The sequence below is a fragment of the Ambystoma mexicanum genome, chromosome 7p (assembly GCF_040938575.1).
Source record: "Ambystoma mexicanum isolate Mex_15411 chromosome 7p, UKY_AmexF1_1, whole genome shotgun sequence".
Lineage (NCBI taxonomy): Eukaryota > Metazoa > Chordata > Amphibia > Caudata > Ambystomatidae > Ambystoma > Ambystoma mexicanum.
The window spans coordinates 502,758,041-502,783,585 of NC_090939.1; the positions used below are offsets into that span (position 1 = coordinate 502,758,041).

At 45.6% G+C, this 25,545-nt stretch overlaps 1 protein-coding gene across 1 annotated transcript in view; it reads right to left on the minus strand.

Moving 5' to 3' along the window:
* Positions 1 to 25,545, minus strand: part of ATP6AP2 (ATPase H+ transporting accessory protein 2) — a 252,460-nt gene that overhangs the window by 20,101 nt on the left and 206,814 nt on the right. The window contains exon 7 of the mRNA XM_069636540.1: positions 12,014 to 12,163. Within this exon, the coding sequence (XP_069492641.1) occupies positions 12,014 to 12,163 (150 nt within the window). The remainder of the gene's footprint in view (positions 1 to 12,013; positions 12,164 to 25,545) is intronic.

Sequence of the window (25,545 nt, forward strand, 5' to 3'; positions counted from 1 at the left end):
GCCACCACCATCGATGAGGTGAGCGGACATGCAGTCAAGGGTATGTCTTCTAACGCATGTAGCTTTCAGCAAGCATCAATTTTTCTGTTCACGTGCTGCCCGGAATTAGGTTTTTCCCAGATCTCGCAGGCTTCGGCCAGGACTTACTTTTGAAGGAAAAGGCCTGTGTGCTCCTGTGTAGACAGGGTAAAGGCTCCAGAAAGCTACCTGTTGAGCCGAGGCTCAGGTATTGTAATATCTAGCAACGCCATCATACCCACTGCCGGGTCATGAAAGGCTCAGATAGAGCGGGGTGGGTCGTCTCTATCCTGGTCCGCTTGATCTTCATCTAGTGCGGCGGGAACAGAATCTTGATCCACAGCATGTGGCACCTCAGACCCCGTGGGCAGACTGGTCTATGCAACGGAAGTCTTGAGCACAGGTGAAATTGGAAGAAGCAGTGGTAGTGGAGGAGGGAGCCCCACCGGAAGAGGAGGTGGAGGTGGCACTACCAAACCTAGAGTAGCCGGAGCAGTTGGCGGCTTGGGAGGCTTAGGATATATTTCTTTGAATAGATCCTGAAAGTATGCCTTCATCGGGTCAGAGTGTATAAGGGTCTGGAACTTGCCAAAAAAACGCATCCTCAGAAGAAGGCCTAGGCACCAGGGTGGGTAGAGGCTGCTCTGAAGGGGCATACCCCCAGGACTGCAAAGAGCCTGGTTGCCAGGACTGCCCTCCATCAGCTGGATCCATGTAAAACCAAGGGAGTGAGACTGTCAGCGGAAAAAGAGTACACCACCCATCAGGGCGGAACGGATTCCTATTATCCACATTATGTGGAAAAGGCTACTCGGCCACAAAAACAGGCCCCTTGGTCCCAGCCGTTGAGAACGTTGGTGTGAGAGGTAGTCAAAATGGCTGCGACAAACCGCAGAATTTGGACTGCCATTTTCTTAATGCCGGAGGTGAACTGCGTCACAGGTGTCAGCGAGGCTGTTGTCACCACAGGGATATTAGGGGACTTATGTTCCATTTTAGCCTTGTGACAGGGAACCTGGCAGAGCCGGTGCTAGCAGGTCTCGAGCGCTTTCGCGACTCCTTGGAGACCACTGAATAATTAGCCCTTGTGAAGGGAACCTCAGGAGAGCCAGTACTTGAAGACAGGTGTTTGCCTGCCTTCCTTGCCCCCTCAGCAGGATCAGTTCAACCACTGGACTGTGTGTGGGAAGGCTTAGGGTCACTCCCCGTTGCTAGTGCCCTCGTAGGGAGCCCCCCCCGATCCTGTCAGTTTTAGATATAGCCCTTAGTAAGGGATCCTCGGGGGTAACCCCGGTGCCTATAGTCGCTTTATTGGAAACCTCTAGACAAGTCTCGGTACACCAGAGGAAATACCCTGGTGAAAACAGGCCCAGAAATGGTGAGCTTAACTTTAGCCCCCAGATGGGGAACCTCGGATGAAGATCCGGTCCGGACAGCCTCTTTACAAGAAACCCTGGGTTCTCCGGAGTCCAGGTTAGATACCTTTTGGGACACCTCAGGGAGAGCCCTGGTACCAGAGGCACTTGGGCCCCTGCCAGAACCAGAAGACCCCGGGAAGGAGTCTGCTGGCTGGGGTGCCCTAAAAAGGAACTTACCGGATGCTTCCTTTTTTCTTCAATGAACTGTTGTAAATGCGGAGGAGGCATCTGCTGGAACACCTCCTCCCACCTGACAAGCCGATGCTGGAGTGCACAGACAGAGAGAGAGTTGCAGTAGAAGCAAGAGTCCCACCGGTGTTCCAGGCCCAAGCACGCCAGACAGAGAGTGGGAATCCGCCCTCGCAAAACAACGTTCGCACGAAGAACAGGACACGAATCCCAGATGCTCTGGCATAGATGGAAGAAAGACGACTGTTGAACCGGAGCAGGAATATGAAGAACAAGGGAACAAAAAGAAAAAAACTCCCTAAAATGGAAGTGGGTCCAACACTGACCACGCCAAGAAAAGGACTGAAGGGCGATGCGCGGGGCAGAGCTCAGGAAGGCGGGGCTGAGGTCACGTGCGGTGGCAGCGCGTAAAAATTAAAAAAGGACAAAAAGTAATTTTTTTGATGCTTAAAAAGTGCCTGTCCTGTCCCGATGGACAGAATGTCACAAATATGGAGGAAAGGGGACAGGAGGTAGGAATATGCCTGCTCCGATTTCAGCCATCTGCAATCTGATGCGAGTTAGCATAGTCCAGGCTAAAGTTCAAAAGCAGTAACAATTGCAAAGTCGTTCTCTTGTGGCAAAAAGGGTGGGGGTCTTAAGTTAGATAAAGCATGACTTCACTATCAATTTGGTAGTGCATGCTAAGGTCAGCATCCAATATGGTACCAAGGTGCTTTTCTGCATATGGTGACAAGATATCCAAAGAAATTGAGTGGGGTGGGGATGTGGGCAAGCTATTTTTTTTAAATTAAACCAAGAATATTAATTTGTTTTATTGCCATTTAGCTTTAGGCTGGCTATTTCTTTACATTCATAAATGTTTTTAACCTGAAAGAAGTTTGAGTAAAATACATATATGTCTTCATTACTGGTAACTTAAAGTCAGATCAGTGCAACATCCACATAGGAATAGAAGTTGATGACTGCAGAGAACGCCAGAGAGGTTTCATGCATATGTTAAACAGAAGCAGTGACACATGAGAGCCCAGTGGTACTCTGTATATGTCTGGGGATCGTTATCCAGAAAGTCTTGAAAATATTTGTAGGGGTGGCCAGAAGCACCAGCTGTATGCTCAAGCACATCAAGAGAGTGACTATTCCTTCTGCTGCTTGCATTAAAAACCTAAGAGCATGGAAAGAGCACAATTAGGCTGCAACAGAACAACCCATCAGAAACATGGCACAGAGTCTGGCCTGGGAGTTTATCTAAATTAATTTGGATTGAAAGGCATTCAGAGGTGTATTGCTTTCAACATCAAGTTGTAGCGTTGCGATCACTTGTTCTAGGAATGAAGTGATGCTTTTTTAAAGCAGCAACTGGACAGTAGTTTCAAAGCTCTTGTGGGTCAATGGCTAGCTTTTATAGAGGCGTGGTGATAAACGACCTCTTCATCCAACCGCCCTGGTGGGGGTGTTGCCCTGATCGAGTGGGTTCCTCCCTCTGTCACTCCTACGCAGGCCTACTCCTCTTTTGAATGCCTTGTCTGCAGGCTCTCTCTCCCCTAGCCATTCCCTTACTGTGGCTACTATCTATCGGCCACCTGGTCAGATCTCCTCCTTCCTCTCCGAGTGGACTGACCTCTCCTCCTCACTCCTGGCTTCAACCACTCAACTCCTCCTGCTTGGAGACTTCAACTTCCACCTGGATGCCTCCTGTCCTTCCTCTGTACTCTATCGCGACCGTTGCGACTCTCTCACTCACTATTCTCCCCTCTGGCCCGACTCTCTGCAGGGCACACTCTGAATGTTCTGATCTCCTCAGACATTCCCCTCTCCACTCCTCTCTCCTGGAGTGATCACGGTCTCACCTCACCTTCCCTACCCCTCAGGCCAAGCCACTTCCATCACTGCCACCCACCTTATCGGTCATCCAGCCCATGAAGCGTGTGTCAGCTGAGGCCTTTGCCACCACCTTCTCACCCCCCTAGCCCTTTGGCCGACTCTCACCCTGACACAGCCCTCTCAACACTCCACTCTGCTATATCCGATATTCTTGATATACTTGCCCCCGTCATGAGAATCTGCCTGAAGCCCAAAGCCAAGTCCAACTCCTGGTACGACTCAGACCTCGTCACCCTAAAACACAAGTGCAGGGTGGCTGAGAGGAAATGGTGTGCTTCATGTACATCCTCTGACAAACTGGTCTGTCGCCTGCTCCAAAGGCAATATCGGCTCTGTCCTAACCAAGAAGAGAGTTCATATCTAAGCCTGCGTCTCTGCAGCATCTAAACTCGGCTGACTCTTTAAAATCTGCAAGGAACTGGCCAATCCTGCCACAGTCTCTACCTCTCCTGTCCCTTCCCAGGCCCTCTGCACGGCACTGGCTTCTCACTTGATCTCTAAAACTCAGGACATCCTGTCCTCACTCTCCTCCTATCCCCTCCTTCACCCTACTCCCTTGCTCTTCCTCTGGCCCTACTGCAGCCACCTTGCCTCCCTCCTTCCCTGCCTTTCCCCTGTTCTCTGCTAACAAACTTTATAGACAAGTCCTATCTATGAAAGTCACGTCGAAACAGGTTCACCCCTGTTTCTCCAAAACTATCAAGGACCACATGAACTCCCTGGCTCCTGCCCTGGCTGATTTCCGCAATCACTCCTTCGCCACTGGAGTCTTCCCATTCCCCCCTGAAGCACTCCCTTGTGCACCCTCTTCTTAAGAAACTCTCTGCCGACCCCTCCTGTCCGGCTAATTATTGCCCAATCGCCATCACTCCCTTCCTGGGCAAGCTCCTGGAGAAACTTGCCATCTCCCAGCTTAATCTCCACACTGAATCGGTTGGTTGTAGTCATGACCAACAGTCTGGCTTCAGAGCTGCCAGAAGCACGGAAACTGCTCTCCTGAACATCCGTGAAGCCCTGCTCTCCAACCTTGACTCCAACACCCCTTGCGTCCTCATCTTGCTTGATCTCTCTTCTGCCTAGGACACTGTCAACCATGCCATCCTGCTCGACAGTCTCTGTGATAACCTGTGTATCACTGGACAGGCTCTGGCGTGGCCGACTTCTTTCCTCTCCGACCGACCCTCCCAGGTCCAACTTAGGTCCTTCCTCTCCGCTATCTTTGTTCTCTACCTGTGGTGTCCCCCCAGGGATCTAACCTCTCTCCCTGGCTGTTCAACCAATACCTGGCACTCCTTGCCCACTGCATCGCTGCTATCTGCCCCAACTTTCAGTGCTATGCGGATGACACCCAGCTAATTTTCAGTCTACCCTCATCCTCCTCCTCCCCTTCTTTCATCTCCGACTGTCTGCTACCCCGGAGTGGTGTGCTGCCAATGACCTCTGCCTTAATGCCAGTAAGACTGAGATTCTCCTCATCGGCACACCCACTCCCTCCTTCCCTGTAGCTCTCTGGCCGGCCTCTCTTGGCCCTCTTCCTGCAAGGCCAAACACCTTGGGGTCATCTTCGACTCCACACTCTCCTCCTCTCATCGCTGACGTCTCTAAGAAGTCACACCCCAGCTGCACCTCAGAGGTATTTTTCCTTTCCTCTCCTTCCCCCAGAAGCTCACTGTCTCCAGAGCCCTGGTCCTCTCTAGGCTGGACTATTGTAACAGCCTCCATCTAAATCTGCCTGCTTCTACTCTCCGCAACTCATCCAGAACAGAACTGCAAGACTTGTCCTTGGCCTCAAGTCCATGGATCGTATCTCTCCAGGACTGAAATCTCTGCACTGGCTCCCACTGCTGCGAGGAGAACGTTAAAAAACCCATGCATCATTCACAAGGTCTTCTGGGGCCTAGGGCCTCAATACCTTCAACTCTCTCTTGCTAAATATCTTCCTTCTCGAGCTCTTTGCTCATCCGCCTCCAGCTCCATCAGGGTCAGTTGCTTCTCCAAGAAACGAGTTGGTGGTAGATTTCTTCGGCTGGCACCTCCCTCTGGAACAGCCTCCCTTAAACTTGAGGAGAACCATCTCTGGTTCTGGAAGCACCTCAAAACCTTTCTCTTTGCTTCTGCTTTTTCTCCTCCTCTTCTCTGCTGACCTCCTGGCTGAAACCGGAACTGCACTGGCTACCTGGACACCCTCTGATCTCGGGCCCAGGCCCTTCCCCCCGCCAGAGTCACACACCTGCACTGCCCACCTGGCAACCCCTGCACTTGGCGACTGTTTCTGTATCCCTACAGTCCCCCTACCAGCTCTTGACTCCTGATGCCCGCACTTACCCATGCACTTGCCACATGCTGGCCGTTTACTTATTTATTGTTATCATCTTTTCCCATGTACTGCACTGTCCCTGCCCACTTCCCACACACTTGCGCGATCTGAATGACACCTGGCCTAGTAGGATCGGTGTCCATCCACCATCTGTCCCCCCCCTTGCATCGTCGCGCCTTGAAACACTTGTGTATAGGCGTGTAATAAATGCCATATCATATAATTATCTGGAACAAATCCTCAGAACAGAGAGAGGATGAAGGCCAAAGAAATATGCTTCTCCCTTCCCCCAAACTCCTGCTGTCATTCTGAAGCTTGGTTAACCATCTTATGCTCCATACCAGCATCAGCAAGAATCGGAGAAGAAAAAGCAACCACAAATCTTCAACACACGTGTAAGCTACAACCCCCACCAACTGGTGGCAGGCTCCCAGCTCCTTCAGCTGAACAATAGACACCACTCTCCATGAACCACCTCAACCTTTGCAGGATACCATAAGGATGCTGCTGCACTCAATTTCAAAGATTTGCAGATCTCCAGTAATCTATGACAATTATTCATTAAGGACACCCGAAGGTGAACAAAGATAAATCCTTTGCCTTCCAAGCCCAACTATTTAATTTGTTTAGTCTTCCATACCTAAAAGGTTACTTACCCTAGTAACAACAGTACTCTTAGTCCACAGTCCCCTTTCCTCCATATGCTTTGGATGTCGCACGGAACAGTTACAAGACTGTAGCCTGTTGTAAAGCAGCACACCATAGAACTTTCTGGTAGCGCGGGAATGCCCTAGAAATGCCTCCACATGGCACCTCACCAGTGAGTCCCCAACCATGAGTCCCTTGATCAGATCAGGAGACTTATTAGTGGGTAGGGTGTATGGAGGCAAGAGCACTCATTAAGAAGGGGGGGGGGGCAAACTTTCCAAACACTCAAGACCCATCCCTTTTCCTGTATACTCTTGGGAGATTCCAAAGCATCACTAAATTAAAGAGGATGCTTGGTTTCCTACTGTGTAAATAAGATATGTAGAGTTGTCTGCACAAAGACTGCATCATTCCTGGAACTGTGAGCTAGAGAATAATGACTGCAAAAAGAGTGGGGAGTGGCCGCCTAGCAAACCTCTAGTAAAGAACCATGCCTTTAGTGGGCGACAGAGGCAGACTTTGCCCTCAAAAGATTATCATGGAGACCCTGCGGTGGGCTTCACCCTTTTAACTTGGAAGGCTCAACCATCATGCAGTTGAACCAACTTGGCTTCCAAAGCTACTGTGCCTAGTGTTTCTCCCCTGAAAACAATAGTGTTCCTCCGCTGAAAACAATCAATCTCTCTTTCTTTCTTAAATCTTTTGTCCTGTCCAGGTAGACATTTTATTATCTTGCCACCAACTGGTGGGTAACACCCTTACAGCTGGTGAGCTTGAGGACCAGGAGAAAAAAAATCAGTAATATGATTTCCTTGTTAAAGTGTAAACTATAAGCAATAACAGGGAGGAGGTTGGGGAGGTTTATGAGCACTACCTCATCCTTATAGAAGATATGGTTCCTCAGCACTTCATCTGAATTACTTTTGCACGTAAAAGAGGAAAACTGCAAGCACTAAGAAATCTATTTTCAATAAAACACAGCAAATGTCAGTTGAAGCCATGGGTTCAAAAGGCTTAACCAGGAGTGCTGACAGGACCACATTAATGTTCCACGATCTGTGGGGCCTTCTAAATTGTCATGTATTAGGCTTATTTGAAAGTTGAAATAAGTTCTGAAACCCAAACATTCTGCATTTTGACCACATTCAGAGATACAGAAACAACTCAGAGTTTAGAATTAAGTATCGCATATATTTAAAAACATCTTAGTTTAACTGGTAATCTAATACAGAGACAAAAAGGCACAATTTGAGCATTTTTTTGGATGTGCCATGACCTAAATTAAGGCACACAGAGGCCTGCATTTAGTGTTTTATTAAAACCAATACACTAAAATGAGTACAGAGAAAGGAAAAAGCAATTTAGTTGGGATGTCCTATAACCTAGATTAAGGCACATAAGTAGAGGCCTGCATTTCGCTTTTGATTGTAACTGATGTACAACATTGAGTCTGTCAGCAGCATGATTCAGGTTAGACCTACCCATTGAAGAAATAACTTGCTCAGTATGGAAACACCACAAGGTAGCACACTTTTGTGCAACACAACGCCCATAATCTAATCATATATAGACAGAAATGTTTTGAATTAAGAAAATAGATATACAATGCAACATCATTGTATAGCATTTTATTGTGAAGAATGGATTCTTGAAAGGTGAAGATTGTTTGTTAAGAAAGGTGCATCAGCCTGGAGGCGTGATGTTTAAAAGCACATGGACATGTTTCTTTTTTTTAAAGAATACCTTTGAAAATATACCAACTTAGAATTCCAAGATGGCCGACGGGGAGTGAAGCTGTACTGTCCAGAGCTCTGCGTCGGCCTACTTTAACGTGGCAAATAAGAATGCTCAAAAAGCAGATGTAAAAGGACAGAAACATTCCCTTAGAAGGTGGAAACACTTCTAAAGGCATCCAGCCAACAAACCTATCCACCGCGGACGCCCCAGATTGCAGGACGAGCAAAGGTAACGAGCGGGCTGCGTACAATGTCGCTGCTGGGCTGAGATCGCTGAGTTGAGAAGAAGTGACCCGCCATTGGAAGGAGGGATTGCCGGATGCAGCAAGGAAGTGGAATGGAGCCCGATGTGAGGACCGCCCGTTCCTCTCTCCCCCCAAGACGAGGAGTCGACCTGACCCGAGAGATCCTTGCTGGAGGCATCGCAGGAGCAGCAGGCAAGTGGACCACCTATGTACAGGTGGTGCAAGGTGAGGAGCAGGAGCGTGGGGAGGGAGAGAAAGCGTGGCGGAGAAGACAGGGGAAGGTTGGAGCCACCCAATATGCCCAGGCCAGCGAGGCATGGCAGTGCGGCAACGGATGAGCGGTGATTCGGGGCTGCGGGAGAAACGAAAAGTAGACAGGGATCCCCAAGAAGGAAATCGAGGCTGTACAGCTGCAGGAAAAGGGGAAGAGCCAAGGCCTACATGGGGAGAGAAGGAGATCCTGGGGGTGCCTGGAGACCTACATATATAGAAGCCACAAGCCGCGCAGGCTGCCCCATGATCATACTATAGGAGCAATTGATGGGCATGTAATCTTTCAGTGGTTACCCCCTTCATCCAGGCCAACACCAGGTATAACAGGCCCTCAACCAGTAACTCCCTAGGGGAGGGAGACACCGCCAAAAGACGCGAAAATCTGCTAGACATAAGATCAGAGACACAGACCTAAAAGAGAGACAGGAGGCAGCCTGAGCCAAAACTGATTATGCCGGTAGGGGCATACCAAAGGAAAGGCACTCGCCCAACAGACGGTGGATCACGGGTCTGGAAAGACAGCAAGATCGCTACAAGATATAGTGAGACCACAGTAAAAACGGGACCCCCGCACAGGAAGGAGTGCGCTTGGGGAACATAACAGGAGAGGTATCCACCTACATATCCCAAATTGGGTCTGGAGAAACTGCATGAAAACCGCAAATATATAAATGAAAGATTCAGGAAGCAACCTCCTGCAGTGAGAACTGAAGGACGGACACAGCTGCAACCTTGCATCACTGACCCCCAAAACATATAGAAAGCCTGCAAAAAGCTGCAACACGTATTCAGATGCCAAGACCTAAAGGGAAACAGCCCTCGACATCACAGGGAGCCATTAAGGGAACAAAAAGAGGCCAGTTGGAAACATACTGGCAGCAGAACACGGAAGAAGAGCCACAGAAAGAGACAGGAACTCTACAGCAGGAAACAGAAGACCAAAGGGAGAAGAGTTATATGGCCCTTAGAAAAGAGGACCTTCAGGAATGCCTCGGGGGCACAGAAGATTGGAATCTTTCCAGGAACAAACGGCAAACCTAAAGGAGGATTTGAAAAGCTCCCTAAAAGAAATCACGGAAGAGAAACACTCTGGGCAACAGGGTAGATGTTACAGAACAGGGTCTATCTGAAGTAAGCAGCGATGTCCGTCAGAACTCAGAGTTGCTGGAACAAATGGCGGTGGTGACACAGAACTTCAAGCAGAAGATCTCAAGAACTGCTCTAGAAGATCGAACATAAGGATCAAAGGCCTGGCAGAGACAAACTGAGACGTAGAGCTAAAACTACTGGCCCAACAATGTTCACACTTACGACACCCCGAAGGACATTCGCATAGATCGCATCCACAGGGTGGGCCCCAGAAGATCAGGGCCAGGAGACAGACCAGGAGACGTGCTTGTAGTCTTAGCCTCCTATGAAGAAAAAGAAAAAAATCCTTTGTGCTGCCAGGGGCCAGGCATAAGTCCTCCTTTTTCAAGACCTAGCAGCAACAACACCGCAGAAAAGAAGAGCAATGGGCCCAGTGACAAAAGCCCTCTACGGGAAAGAAATCCCTTACAAATGGACATTTCCTTTTGGCCTATTATTCCCATGGGATGGAAAACAACATAGGATTACAACATGCATGGAAGGACTCTCGATTTTGGGCATGGAAAATCGGGAATCGGACCATGGCGGGAATAGGAAAGGTCCCCTGCGACAGAGGACCATGGTCCACCGTAGAAGGGAAAAAGGGAGACAAACTGAAAGGTGCCTCCACAAAACAGAAAAGGGATGAAGATAGATAAGGAGAAGAAATGAGGGGAGGAGAAAAATAAGGATTACTTTCAGGAAGAGTTTCCAGGGGAACTAAATGGGAAGAAGTGAAAGCACTAAGGGAAAGAATGAAACAGAAGTACTCAGCAGACCAAACAGGCTGGGGGGGTGGGGGAGGAGTGGTTGAGTGGTGGGCATCACTTGGAATCCACAGTAGGTTGATAACCTAGATCTCCGGGGAAAACGTGGGCCGGTCCCCAAGACGTTTGGGAAGTATCCTATGATAACACGCATAGACTGGGAGGGGAAAAGGGACGGTGGCTGGGAGGAATGGGACGGGGGAAGGAGTAGGGGGAAAGGGACAAAGTGTTCGCAGTGTCAGAAACTAGGAAGACAACAGGGGAAAGAGACTCAAAGGGAGCACATGGTACCACAAAGCTACCGTAGCAAGAGTACCAAGAGCACTAATGAATACTCCCTCCTAATGTCTAGAAGGAAATCTAACTGCGGCACACAGGGGCAAAAATGGGAAAAGAGGAAGGAGGGACAAGAAGACAGGCTACTGAAGTGCATAAACCATGGCAGGGAGTAGGACGCTGAATATATTTACACATAACATACAGGGCTTAAACACCCCCAGAAAGCAGAATAAATTAGAAGCACAAATCAGAAAAAGGGCGGTGGATATAGTTCTCCTGCAAAGAGCCATAGTACTAGAATACGCATACAGCAAACATATCAAGCAAATGCTAAAAATAAAACAGGAGTTTTGATAGGGTTTAGAAAGGCGCTCAGAGCTAAGGTAACAAATTTCCTGGGCGATCCCAACGGTAGATACCTATTGCTTCAAATTTGCCTGGAGGATAAAGTACTCACAATAGGCACCCTTTATGCCCCCCAACATGGGACAGGTATCTTTCATACATCAGGCCCAGGACAAACCAGAAAGGTTAGAGAAGTCATCTTGACAAGGAACTTCAATCTAGCATGGGACCCAGACAAAGACAGGAGTAACCTAGGGCCCAACAGGGGAAGTGGCCTATCTGAAGCCTGACATTTACTGACCTAGCAATAAGGGACTTATGGATAGTAATGAAAGGGGAAGAGGCAAGATGCACATGCTTTTCACATGTCCATCATTCCTTTGTTTGTTGCCTTTTTATTTATTATTTTATTATTATTTTATTATTATTTTTGTTTTTTTCCTTCTCGCTCCGCACTCTCCTTTTATTCCCCCTTCCATGCACTTCTCCCCTTCTCCCTCTACCCTGCACTTGCACGTTCTCAATGTCACTGGGCCTAGTAAGATCGTTGTTTTTGTTCTCCCCTGTTCCCTTTCCCTGCCTTGTCGCGCTCTGAAACACTTGTGTATGAGCACGATAGAAATAAAATATCAATCAATATCACATTTTCTTGTGTAAGGTAATATTTCAGACAAAATGTTTGTCAATTTTATGCATGGCCCTTATGGTTTTATGTAAACTGATACAAAAGCTAAAATAAAACATTGCTTTACAGTTTAGCACCTACCTTCTGCAGACTGTCTGCAAGAATCTGAGAAGCATCTTGAAACTGCTGCGACTCCTCCCCATAACGTTTACCAATCTCTTCCAAACCAGAAAGTTCCAAAGAATAAAGGTCTGGAGAGTGGTCCTTTGCAAGGTGCTTGTGTCTTGACAACTTGTAGTGAAGATAAAGAACAAAATCAAGGAAAAGTAGCATTAGAACACAGAAAGCAAAGTGAGGTAGAAAATATTGACTTAAAAATGATAAATACTGGCAACAGGATTGAGATCTAACAGAAGCCTACCAGTACAAAAATCAGGATAATTCTTTTAAATAAAAGTCTTTCTTCATCAAATAGCACAAACATTATAGCCACTACCAAGTACAAAAAACAATTCAATCTATTAATGATCAGCAACTTTAAAATTGGCTTCAGTAAAATATATTTAAAAAATATATATATATTTAAATTATATATTTTATAGTAAAATAGATTTTAAAATTGTATATATAATTTCTTTACATTTTTTAAAAATCTATTGTACTCAAGCTAATTTTAAAATTGCAGAATATATATATATATATATATATGTATATATTTTATATATGATACATTACTCACCGTACTCGTATTTCTGATGCTTGTACCTGCTTAGATTTACATGCTATGCATAGGCCGACATCTAGAGGAAGCTGCAGAGTATTACAGTTGTTTTCGAAATTCGAAAAGGGATGTCGACAGAACGTGCCAGTAATACTAACCCTAGTGTGACGTCCACTGTACCCATGGTCCTTCAGGCGTCGAGGTCCCTCAGATTGTTCTGTTCTGACATGAAGACATGAGGTTGCATGAAGCTTATAAACATCTATGCACCTTCTCTCAGGGGAGGACGGGTGGGTGCATGTGAATATAAGCAGATACAAGCATCAGAAATACGATTACAGTGAGTAATGTATTCCTTCCGAGGCTTGTGGAATCTGCGTAGATCACATGCTATGCATAGATTAGCGAGCAGTGTTAGAAGAAGGTGGTGGGTCATGAGAAGGCGCAGCAGCAAATAGAGGTTTCAGAACCGCTTGTCCCACCTGTGTATCTGTCTTGGAATGTGTGTCAATGCAGCCGTGGCGAGTAAAGGTGTGTACTGAGCTCCATGTATCTGCTTTGCAAATGCTATCTAAGGGGACATTTGCGATAAAGGCCAGAGTAGCTCCAGTGCTCCTTGTTGAGTGAGCTCTTGGTGTAAAAGGCAGAGTATTGTTTGATAATGAATAGCACAATTTAATACACCTTACTATCCATCTGGAGATGGCATTTTTAGAAACGCGGTCTCCTTCTCTGACTGGTGCTATGGAGACAAAGAGTTGATCTGTTTTCCTAAGCGGTCTGGTCTTGTTTACGTAGTAAAGGACTGCCCTCCTCACATCTAAAGTGTGGAGTTTTACCTCAGCTGAGTCAGTTGGTTTCTGAAAGAAAGCAGAAGCTCAATGGATTGGTTCACATGGAATTCAGAAATTAATTTAGGGGAAAACCTAGGATGAGTACGTAAAACCAATTTATCTTTATAAATGATAAAGAAAGGACACTGCACTGACCATGCTTGCAGTTCACCAACTCTTCTTATGGAAGTAATAGCCACTAAGAAGGCAGTCTTGTATGTCAGGTGTTTAAAGCTTGACTTATGCATAGGCTCGAATGGGTGGGGGAGGGCGTGAGCTCTGCCAGCACTACATTGAGAGCCCATCCTGGTGTTGGGTTTGAAATAGGAGGGTGGAGTCTCGACTCCCTCCATTAATGCCTTAATGACTGGAATCTTCTACCACAATACCTTGCTTTGAGAGGTGGTATAAGCTGATAAAGCCGTCAGGTGGACCTTTATAGAGTTGAATACTAACCCTGAGTCTAACAAGTGGAGCATATAGTTGAGAATGTGTGAAGAGTACATTCTATGGGGTTTATTTGTTTGGACTGGCACCAAACTATGAATCTTTTCCACTTGTCGAATTAACAAGTGTCTAGTGTTAGGTTGTCTTGCCTCCTTGAGGATATCCATACACCGCTGTGGTAAATGAAGGTGACAGAACTCTGATTTCACGAGCCATGCTGCCAAGTTCATTGAGTGTGGTAGAGGGTGTACTATTGTTCCCTCGTATTGAGTTAGCAGGTTGGTTAGGTATGGGAGTTTAATGGGATCGCTCATAGCCAGTTTGCGCAGATGTGGATACCATGGTTGTCTCACCCACATAGGAGCAACTAGGATAAGTGTCATTTGTTCTCTGTGTATCTTGTTCACTATCCTGCTCATTAATGGAGTCGAGGGAAAAGCGTAAACAAATTTCCCTGACCAGTTCATCCATAGGGCGTTCCCCTTGGAGTCTGGCTTAGGGAACCTGTACGCGAAGTCTGGGCATTGCTTGTTTTCTCCTGTAGCGAACAAGTCTATTGTAGGGTAACCCCATTGAGAGAAGATGTGGTCTACGATGCCCGAGTCTAGTTGCCACTGGTGTTCCTCTGGTAGGGGATCTCTGATCAGAGAGTCTGCTAGAGTATGGAGTACCCCTGGAACGTGTTGGGAGGATAGGGATATTCCTCGTCCGAGTGCCCATTTCCATATTTTCTGTGCCAACTTGGAGAGTGTGTGCCCCCCTGTTCGTTAATGGAGAACATCAAATTCTGACAGACAGCACAACTGTGAACCGACTGGTTTGTCAGTTGCACCTTGAATGCTTGGAGTGCTTTGGGTACTGCTAGTAGTTCCAGCAGGTTGATATGGTCCTGTGCGGTGACCTGGGTCCACAGACCATGTGCTGTGTGGTGAAGATAGTGAGCCCCCCACCTGGAGAGCGACGCGTCTGTTGTGACAATCACTTGCGCTTCTGGATCGTGGAAGGGTTTTCCCTGTAACAGATTTTCTCTTGACCACCGAGAGTAGGCTCTGTACTAGTGTTGGTGAAACGACCACTAGCTAGATCGTCCCACTGACCACTTGCCTGAGACCATTGTTTCACCAACCACTGCTGCATTGGTCGCATGCGCAGACGTGCGTGTGGGACTAGATATATGCACGATGCCATCATGCCTAGCAAACGCATAGCTTTGCATACGCTTAACGGAAAACCGGCTTGATACTGCAGTATTTGCTGAAGCATGTTCTGCACTCTTTCCATGGAAGGTAAGGCCAAGCCTGTACTTGTGTGCAATACAGCTCCTAGGAACTGTTTTGAAGTGTTTGGTACAAGACTTGATTTTTTCGCATTTATCGAGAAGCCCAATTGGAAGAGAATATCTATGGTTCTTTGCGTGTTTAGTCTGCAAAGCTGGGGAGTCTACTGTGATCAGTCAGTCGTCCAGATGGGGGTACACTGAGATTGCCTCCCTGCGCAAGTGCGCCACCACCACCGCCAGTACCTTGGTGAATACCCTTGGAGCAAATGCTACTCCAAAGGGCAGCACCTTGAATTGGTAGTGCTGTCTGCTACTTTGAACCGCAAGAATTTTCTGTGCGCTGGAACATTGAAATATGAAAATAGGCCTCTTTCATATCCAATGTTGTCATGTTATCCCCCCGTACCCCCATTTTAGCAGGGGAATTACTTCTTGTAGCGTTGTCATGCAGAACTTTGTGGCTGTACATAAGTGTTTGCAGGGCGCAAGTCTAATACTGCGTGCATTGTCAGAGCCGTCTTTGGAACAAGGAAGTATGTTAAATAAATACCTTAGTTTACCTCGTATGGCACAATCTCGATGGCGTCCTTGAGGAGCAGCGCGTTGACCTCTTCTATTAAGAGTTGTTTTTCTTTTTCTGTTTTCCTTTGGCACGGAGGGAGGTTTGATGGTGTTCCTACGAGCGCCGCGCAATAACCTACCGCTACTGTTGATAACACCCACTTGTCCATGGTTATTCCCTCCCATGCGTAGGTGAAGTTTGAAATTCGTCCCCCTACTGAGGAGGCATGGGAGGGGACCAGTAGCAGTTTGTCATTGTTTGGGAGGCGTTCCTCCACCTCTGGAAGTGGAGGTTCTACCTCTGCCGCAGTCCCTGCGCTGGCCTCTAGGATAGCACTGGGGCGCTCGACTCTGGTTGCTGTTCCATGCAGAATTCTGGTTTGGACCATAGCACAAACCTCTTTGGGAGTGTTGTCAGTGAAAACGACGAAAATGGTTTCCGTCCTCTTTGCCCAGTTTGCTTGTTGTAAGTTGGCCAAGAGATTTGAGAGTTTCATACACCTCTTTGGCAGATTTTAGAGCATCCTCCACTGCTTTGCCGAATAGTACATTTGGTTCCACTGGCATGTTGAGCAACGTTGCCTATGTCTCTACCTTAAAACCGGACTAGCTAAGCCAAGCATGGCGCTTGAGAATGGTTCCTTCAGCAATTATGCGTCCGGCATTGTCTGCAGCATCGAGGTTATTCTTTAGCAGACTGCTGGCAGTAGCTTTGCCTTCAGCTGCTACAAGCGCAAGTTTACTTCATAGAGGCTGCAGAGCAGAATCACCAAGAGCCAAAATTTCATCCCATTTATTGCAGTCATAGCTCGCCAACAGTGTTTAATTGTTGGCGATTCTAACTTGGTACGGTGCCGAAGTTGCCACCTTCCTACCCAAGGTCTAGAGCTTCTTGCTCTCCTTGTCTGGGGGAGCTTCTGAAGAGACTAGAGGTGTACCTGCCCTCTTCCAGGTAGTTGTGACTACCAGTGAATCTGGTTTAAGCTGCCCTCTGATATATAATGGATCAAATGGTGCTGGCCGGAATATCAAATATAAGTGTTGCAGCCAGTAAAGCTTACCCTTGGCACCTGCTTATTGCGACTTAGTTCTCTGCATGAGTATGTCTCAAAACACTGTGTGACTGCTCCACCGATATCAAATTGTAAGAGTGTCTTTTGAATTGGGAAAACTAATTACTCTAATGCGCCAACTTTGGAAATAAAATACAAAGCTTGGTTGGTGAGTCAAATGTGCTAGGTTCAAATGATCTTATTGTTGCAGAAAAGTAATAAAACAGACTTGTTTCAAAAACGCGTTGAAAAGTATATTTAATTTGACTCAGTGTTAATTGTCACACCAGAAAAAATGGTGGTTAAAAAAACAAAAAAAAGTCTTTACTTTCAGACTTCTCAGTTGGTGTTAGGTATCACACCATGGATATTTATATTTACTTGCTTTCAAAATGATACAATTTTCAGTGTTGAATTTCACACTTTCTTTGATTTCAAAGTTACAATTGTTTCTTGAAATAAACTTTGCTCTCAAGTTTCCAAACACAAATTATTGCTATATCTTTGAAACAAACATTGCTCTCAACACGTGTTTCCCCATTGCTTTTTCATTGGTTCATTAGGAGAGATAATGGTCGACCTGGCTGCCCGGATCTGTGCTTATCAAGGCATCCCGTACTGATTTGAAGTAACTTTAACCCAAGAATTATCATTGGACAAATAAAGGAAATCTATACAAGCCAAATATACAACAAATTTTAAGTTGAAGTCCCTACAAGCACAAAAAAGATTGATACTAGACAGTTAACAGGAAACCATTTTCTCTCCTGATTGAAGAAACAATTGTAACTTTGAAGTCAGAGAAAGTGTGAAATTCAACACTGGAAATTGTATCATTTTGAAAGCAAGTAAATATAAATATCCATGGTGTGATACCTAACACCAACTGAGAAGTCTGAAAGTAAAGCCTTTTTTTTTGTTACCATTTTTTCTGGTGCGACAATTAACACTCAAATTAAATATACTTTTCAACACGTTTTTGAAACAAGTCTGTTATTACTTTTCTGCAACAATAAGATAATTTGAACCTAGCACATTTGACTCACCAACCAAGCTTTGTATTATTTTTCCAAAGTTGGCGCATTAGAGTAATTTGTTTTCCCAATTCAAAAGAAACTCTTACATGCTGGCCGGAATAGTTTTTCTATTCGTGGATTGACTGCCCTGGTTTGATTGGGGGTTTCAAGAGAGGGTTGGATCCTCCTTTGAACTGACTTTAATATGGGTATAAACTGGGTGGCAGCTTTTTTGGCCCCCAGGATATCCTCTGCAAAATCCTTGTCCTGCTGAGTTTTGTGGGTTTCAATTCCAAAGTGCTCAGCTGCTTTGATTAATAGATTAAAGACTGGCTGATTATCCACTGGGGAATCAGGTAAGGGAGAGTCTTGTGGAATAGGAGAGTCTAAAGTGTAAACCTATGACTCATCGTCATTATTATCACCATCATCCCTGTCATAGTATTAATCCTCCTCCTGATCTTCCTCTGTATCTGCGTGCATGTCATAAAGGTCTGCAGTGCGAGACTTCTTAGTTGGAGGTTGGGATGAAAACAGGGGTTGAGAAGTAGAAGCCCTGGGATGAGAGCTTGAGGCCTGATCTGTTGGAGGTGTATTTTGAAAACTTTCCAAAGCATTAGGATTCTTTTTTTAAAAGTCTGCAAAGAAAGACATTCTAGACATAAATGTCCTCTGATGACCACTTAGAGCTGGTGAAGACCCCAGCAAAAGGTACACTAGGTGTTTGGGTAGGTGTTTGGGTAGGATCTTTATTATGTAGGGCTTGACTTAATGGGCCCTCCTCCTCATCTTGTGGGGAAGTTACAGTGTCCTCCACCCTCTGAGACTTCTCTTTATGGGTCTTGGTCTTTTGGGACTTGTCCTTATGCTTTGGGCTTTTAGAGGAAGATTTTTTTGGAATTAGAACCTCTATTCAGTGTTTCTGGGACATGTTTTTGAATCAGGTGAGATAACCCTGAATCTTTAGGCTTCCCTGCCGGTTTAGACGAACTGCGTCGAGTTTCGGCACTGGGAAGGACCTTTGGCGCATCAGCCGACATTCGGCGTTCAGTTGTGGAAGTTTTGTGGGTGGCGTCTTTAGTCTTATGGGGCCTGTCATGAGGCGACTGACGGAGTGCCCAGAGGACACGGAATCCACCGATCTGCCCCTAGACGCCGAATCTCTGCGTTTGTCTGGCAGAGCCGACACATCGCCATAGGTTGTGTTTAGTGTGGTGGGAAAATGTGGTGCTCTTGCCGCTGGGTATAGTCCTGCCGGCCTGTCTCCCAGAGTCAGGGGCTAGCACTTGGGAACGTGCATGTTCCCAGTCACCCTCGCCGTCTGAAAAAGGGGCGTCGCTGCCATCACTGGAGGCTCCCTCCAGGTCCATGGCAGCCTCAGCCTGTATGGTGCAATGGGCCCAGTGCTTCGTTCTGCGATCCTTAAGGGTCTTGGGTAGAAAGAGCTTACTAGCTCGCCAGTGCCCTTTGTTGTGGTTCAAACAGAGGTTACAGACCCTATGTTTGTCGATCCACATACATTTTTTATTACAATCTCGGCAGAGTTTAAAGGGTGTCTTATCCATGTCTGTGGAAGGCAGCCGGGCGATGATGGGGAGGAAAAATACATGGTATAATGACCGCACCCCACTCTCCCTACTGTAAAGGCCTAGGCCCATTGGGCCTTCAAAGGCCGAAAAGGGTCAGTCGAAAGTGGACTTCGTCCAACGGAGGCTTGTCCTTTTCCTTGTTCTTCACCAACGTCGAGAGCACAGCGTCGGGCATAAAAGGACAGAAAGAGAAACCCTCTTTAAACTTTGCCGAAGCAAATGGCGTTAGCCAAAATTAAACTCCGCTTAATGCGACCGTTCACGATGGCGGAAAAAAACAATCTAAGGGACCTCGACACATGAAGGACCTATCACACTAGGGCTAGTATTACTGGCCCACCCTGTTGACGTCCCTTTTCGAGTTTCGTAAACAACTACTAATGCTCTGCAGCTTCCACTAGATGTCGGCCTACACATGGCATGTGATCCAAGCAGATTCCACAAGCCTTAGATATTTTTTTTTTCCTCGCAATTGCAAGCAAATAAAGTGGTGCGCGTCTATCTGGGAGAGCAAGATGGAATAGCATTGGCCTTGCCTTACTAAAGAAATTGATTAGAAATGTAGACTTTATGGCCTTATTTCCATAGTATTTCTATGGAATTACTGCGACTCAGCCGGGCAAAATTACTGTCCACAGTCCAAGTGACAGTAAGAAAGTGTTAGTACTCCATGGGGATTTTTGAGGAATTACCCTGGGTGGTTATTCTGATGACATTTGCTGTTGAAGTGTGAAATTTACCACCAGCATTTAGCTGGTGGTAAATCCTACTGTTAGGGAGAATTCTCAGAAATGAATCTAGGACTTTGTTTTCTTTAATTTTATTTTTATTGAGTTTACAACATATTAAACAATCCCCCAAACTGTCTCCCCCACCACCTTCCTCTCTCCCCTCCTTGGAGGCTATCACAAGTATTTCCCTAAGAACTTTAAATATATTAACCAAAAGAGAGTGAGAGGCTTTTTCACACTGTCTCAATGTATATATCTGTAATTTGATTTGTGTTTCTTTTGGTTTTTGGAGTCTGACAAACTGCATAGGCATCGTCTTTACATTGCGTCACACCGCACCTTCAGTGCAGTGGCACAGGGAAGTCGCTTAGATTTCCCAACGGTTTAAATACCTTCTCTTGGTGAAACTACGGTTTCCAAAAGCAGTGAATTGAAATTGACTTTACTTACATTTTGTAACGTTCTAGATCCAGCACACACCATCTTACAATAGGGTGCCGGAGGGGTTACTTAGTATCCCCTTTGTCTAGTTTCTCATGTAACATTTTTATGTTACCCTTTCTACAATTAAAGGCTCTGGCAGTGGTTTCGTTTTTACTACCATTGTGTGTTTTTACTGCGGGTTGGGTTCGCAGCTGCAGTAAGGCACCCATGGGTGCCCATTTTGTCAAAATGGCCCCGGTCTTCTTTGTTCGCCATTTCTTGCTGGAAAGGTCCTTCTTGAGATTTACTCTGCGCGGCAAACCATGTTTGGTCCCTTTGTTCTGTTTGTCTTTGGCAGGATTCACAAGTGAAGCCCACCTCTGGCTCCCGAGTGTCTGGCAGGGGCAGGAAGTGAGGGAGGTGCCCAAAACTCCCTGTGCTTAATCCCCTTGGTTACAGGAATGCACCCAAAGGTAATTGGCCGGCTGGCTGTCTGGCAAGGACAGCCACCCTGCTGTGTGATTGACAGGCTGGAATGTTGGAGAAACCTGCATAAAAGGCAAGGCTTTTTGGCTTAGAGGGCAGAGTCGACCACTGGACGAAGGAATACGAAGAACTTGAAAGAGATGCCTCCTGCAACTCCTGGACCGTTGGTTTGCCCAGTGAAGCCCTGCTGCTGCGCTGAAGCTCCGAATTCACCTTGACTAGAGAAGCCCTGCAAGGACGACTTCTCCCCTTGAGTTGGTGGGACCAATCAACTCCAAAGTGCACTTGTTTGGACATACTCTCGGAGATGGCTGTACTTCCACTGCTGCTGGAACCGAAGTGCCAGGGAGAGGAACACCAAACTGGGTACATCACTTTAAGTGGGACCCAAGCTTGTGGAAGATCCTCCGGACTCCCAGTAAGCAGGACTGACCAAGCCTGAGACACCACAACTGAGTGTTGAACCCTAGATGCAAGTAAAGTCCTAGGTGGTATCAGAGAGACCGCAGTGGTCCTATTTGCTGGGACATGAGGAGCTGAAACCGCAAAGTGCCACTGAATTGAAGTTTGTCCTTTGCTGTTGCTGACCAACCCATTGCAGGAGTCCCCAGAAGTCCTCCCTCTTGTCCCCACGACTGAGGCCCAGGAACAAAAGGATCTGCAGAGCTGCACAGGAACAGAAGCCAGCTGGAACCATTTCTTCTAACCAAAGGTACTGTAAAGTTTGAGAGGACTTCCCTCTTGTCGTTGTAGCCTTAATTGATCTCAGTTGAGACTCGTCTTGGTTGCTTCTATAGAGTTGCTTGCATCTTCTACCCCTCACGAGCCTCCCAGCTTGTGGCCCTACATTGATTCTACTTTTTCTACAAAGACTTCTAAAACATTGTGGAAGACTTTTACTTACCTGCAAGAAGTGCTTCAGCTCACCTAGACTTTTGCCCAATTGACATTGGCTGGCCTGGCTCCCTGAAGGACTTCTTACCTCCGACATTGTGCTTTACCTTTCCTTCCAGGAAGGGGTTAACTTACTTTGCATTGGGGGTTCAAAAGTACTTACCTGATTCAGAATAATTGTGTGATCTCTTGTTTTATTCTATAACCCTTTTCTTTGACATTCATCTCAGCATTGCTCTAAATGCAACATTGATATATTAATGTCCACAGTGTCCTAGCTATTTAAGTCACCTGATTGGGGAAGGAAGTAACTGTACAATCCACAATGGGTATTTGCTGATTTAGAGAAACTAAGTGTGTATTTGTGTATTACTTATATATTGCCCCTTCTGAAGAAGGCTTATTCAAACTGACTTAACACTTACACTCAAGGTTCTTGATTAAACAATTATTAATTTATTTGGATACTCGTCACTGCGAATCTGTGTAACCACCCTCCTGCTCACATTGACCCCTCTTGAGATCAGCTTGGCTGCTCAGCTACACTACCAACCTGTGTAGTACAGACGTATACCAAAGGTTGGGTTCCTATTGCCAGGAGCACATGGTTGTTGTTCACCCAAAGGGTACTGCACCAAATCTTGCCCAACACCTACAATGCAACGCTAACTTCGAATTTGGCATGTGGTAAAAAAATTATGGTGGCAACCGAATTACACTTAACCCATCCACTAGTGCTGAGGCGCACTAAGATGCCATGGAAATGATTGCAGTTCTGCAATAGCACGCCACAGACTAACCCTGGCTTCCAGATTACTCCTATACATGCCTCACTACCAGGGAGGCCCATGACTGGATTACCTTAAGTGCCTGATTGACCACAACACATTTTAAGGGCTTCATGACTGCTAGACAGAATTTTGCAGTAGATACGGATGCATTACTGAAATTTAAGAACGGGTGTTATGTTTCATTAAGAGAGAAGAGACTGAGGATGTAAACTACTATCACCTCGGAGACCTATCATATGAGATTCCCCGTTTGAGATTGTTTGACTGTTGTAGAGTTTTACAAGTATTGTTCTTAGATACAAAATGTTAAACAAGTTTGGTCAACACCATTTGTTCTCAACCCCTGAAGAAGTTCCCTCAATGATTTGATTTTTCAACCCAGAGAAACGAAACATGTTGGGTAACACGACAGCACCAGAATATGTGTTGTGAGATGACACACTAAGATAACATCATATGTAACAAAGGGAGCTGTGCCTTTTACATAATTACTAGAGCTTTATACTAACAGTTTACTTTTGGTTGTGAACATTAACTGTGGTCCAAAAAGTGTGTGTTCTCTAAAAATGTATGTTAGTACTGTATATTTTTGATTTGTTGTAAAATTGTATTTTATTGTAAATGCACTTTATCATCACCAGAGAGGTGAAAAGCACTGGACACTTTATTCAGCACTAGCCACGTTGTGATGGTTTTAATAGGAAGTTTTTTTAACCTGTCCTTTTATGAAATAAAGGTATAATGTTTTTTCAATATAGTGCTTTGGGCCAACATTGTTAGGTGGAATACTCCATACAAATTGTTCTCTCATAAAATTGTTGGTTTCGAAATATCGTTCAGTGGAAAAATCTCATACCCTAGAGACTGATACCATAAAACCTTAGAGACAGGAAGCCTCTTGTCTAGATATATATCAAGTTTGCTCCCCGCCCTCTCTATTAACTTGCCTGAATGCCCCCGGTTAATAAACGGCAACCAAATTACTGCCACATTTTTACTGCACTGCTTTACTCCTAATCAGGCCCCAAGTGTTTTCTACCTATTCCAAGTAAGGCAGAAAATGGGGAAAATTGATCATTTGCTCTCATTGAAGCATTTACCATCGACAAGCCACTCTTGCAAGAGGTAACAATTCTATCTCAATTTACAGAAGATAACCCTATGTCTTGGTTTAGTAACCAAAGCCAAGTACTCTACAAATCCAGTGTCCTTTTTGAAAAGCAAATATTTCAATGCAGATTACTTTTGTGCATCTTTGGATAGTCTCCTGCTACATTTCTGTGCAGTAGACTGAAGATTCACAGCAACAGCAGTCGATGGATTCTGGTTTAGGTGAGACAAACCCAATTTTATAAATTACCATTTATTGTTGGTATGGAGGTCCAATAACATTACATCCCTGATGAAAGACTGTAAGGTCAGCTCTTGATTGTTCCACAAATGAAGCCAAGAGACTGAGTTTAGCTTCAAAACACAGCTCACTCCCCTTTTTAAGGAGTAAAGGAAAGAGTGGAGTACTTAAAAAAGGTAATACCAATAAAGAATAAAGGCCTTTTTCTTTAATCCGAATATCTGAGCGGGGCAGGATAGCCACCACACTTCAGCTACAAGAGCCACAAAAACTGATTTGTTATGTAAATATGAAAAATCTCTTTTGGAAACATTTTTCCAACAACCTTTGGGTGGCCCCATTCTTCTGGGCTACCTTTACTGTGCATGCCTTAATATGCATTGGCCAGGATAGGTTATTGGGAGATGTGACATCAAGATAAATATATCCCCCCCCCCCACTCCAACTTCTTTCCAATAGCCATATGGAGCTCTATTTTCCCACAGGTTTCCCACACATAACAGTGGACTTGTTAACATTCAATTATTTATCACAATGATCCACTTAGGTCACAAACCCATTCACCAATGAGTGCAATGGATGAGAAGTGAAGGTCAACAGGACCACATCATCCACAGCAGCTTAAAACGCATACATTTCCCACACTTGCTGTGTATTAGAGGTGACTTTGCTTAGTTCCATGGCAGGGATATAGAGAGCAAGAGTGTTAGAGCGCACCTTTCTATTACACTGTTCGGAGCAAAAAATGTGTTTACTTCACCACCTTGGGGAGAGCGAACGCTAAGGTCACAATGCAACTTTACTAAAATGAACACTATTGGGTGAGAGGGCCCGAATATCCCTTAATGTAGGCCATTGGTTTTGACTGTTTACCCAGCTTACTTTTGCAGAGAGGGCCAAGAAATCAAAATGCACCACAACCCTATGTCCTCTAACATGTTTTCCAGGATTAAATTGTAAATTATTTCACACGTAGCCTTCCACCCGCACCCCAAGGCTTCTGCAAAACTTTCAAATAACATAAGCCTCTCAGTACACAATCTAGTGACATGGAGTGAGCATGTTCTGGACACACCATTCTATTTTTTTTTTTACTTTGTTTTTTGAATGATTATGTTATCAGTCACACATCACATCATTGTTTACACAGTGCACAACATTTTAGTCAATTAACATCCTCTAGAAAATGTACAATATCATAGCATATAGGGTTCAAGAGCTATCATCAAATACCATATTGCATAAATAGCTCCTAAACGTGGCCCAGGCATGTCTTAGGTACAGATAGCACAACTTGTTCTTCACACTCATTTACGTAGGTTAGGTCTCTGAGCCAGTCGTCCAGTTTGGGTGCACGTTTACACTTCCAACACTATAATATGCATTTCTTAGCCATCGCACATGCAACATTAAACAATCTTCTCGTGGTTTCTGAAGATTTACCAATATCCCTGAACAGGTACTTAAGAGGAGCAAGTGAGGATGGAATGTGAATCATA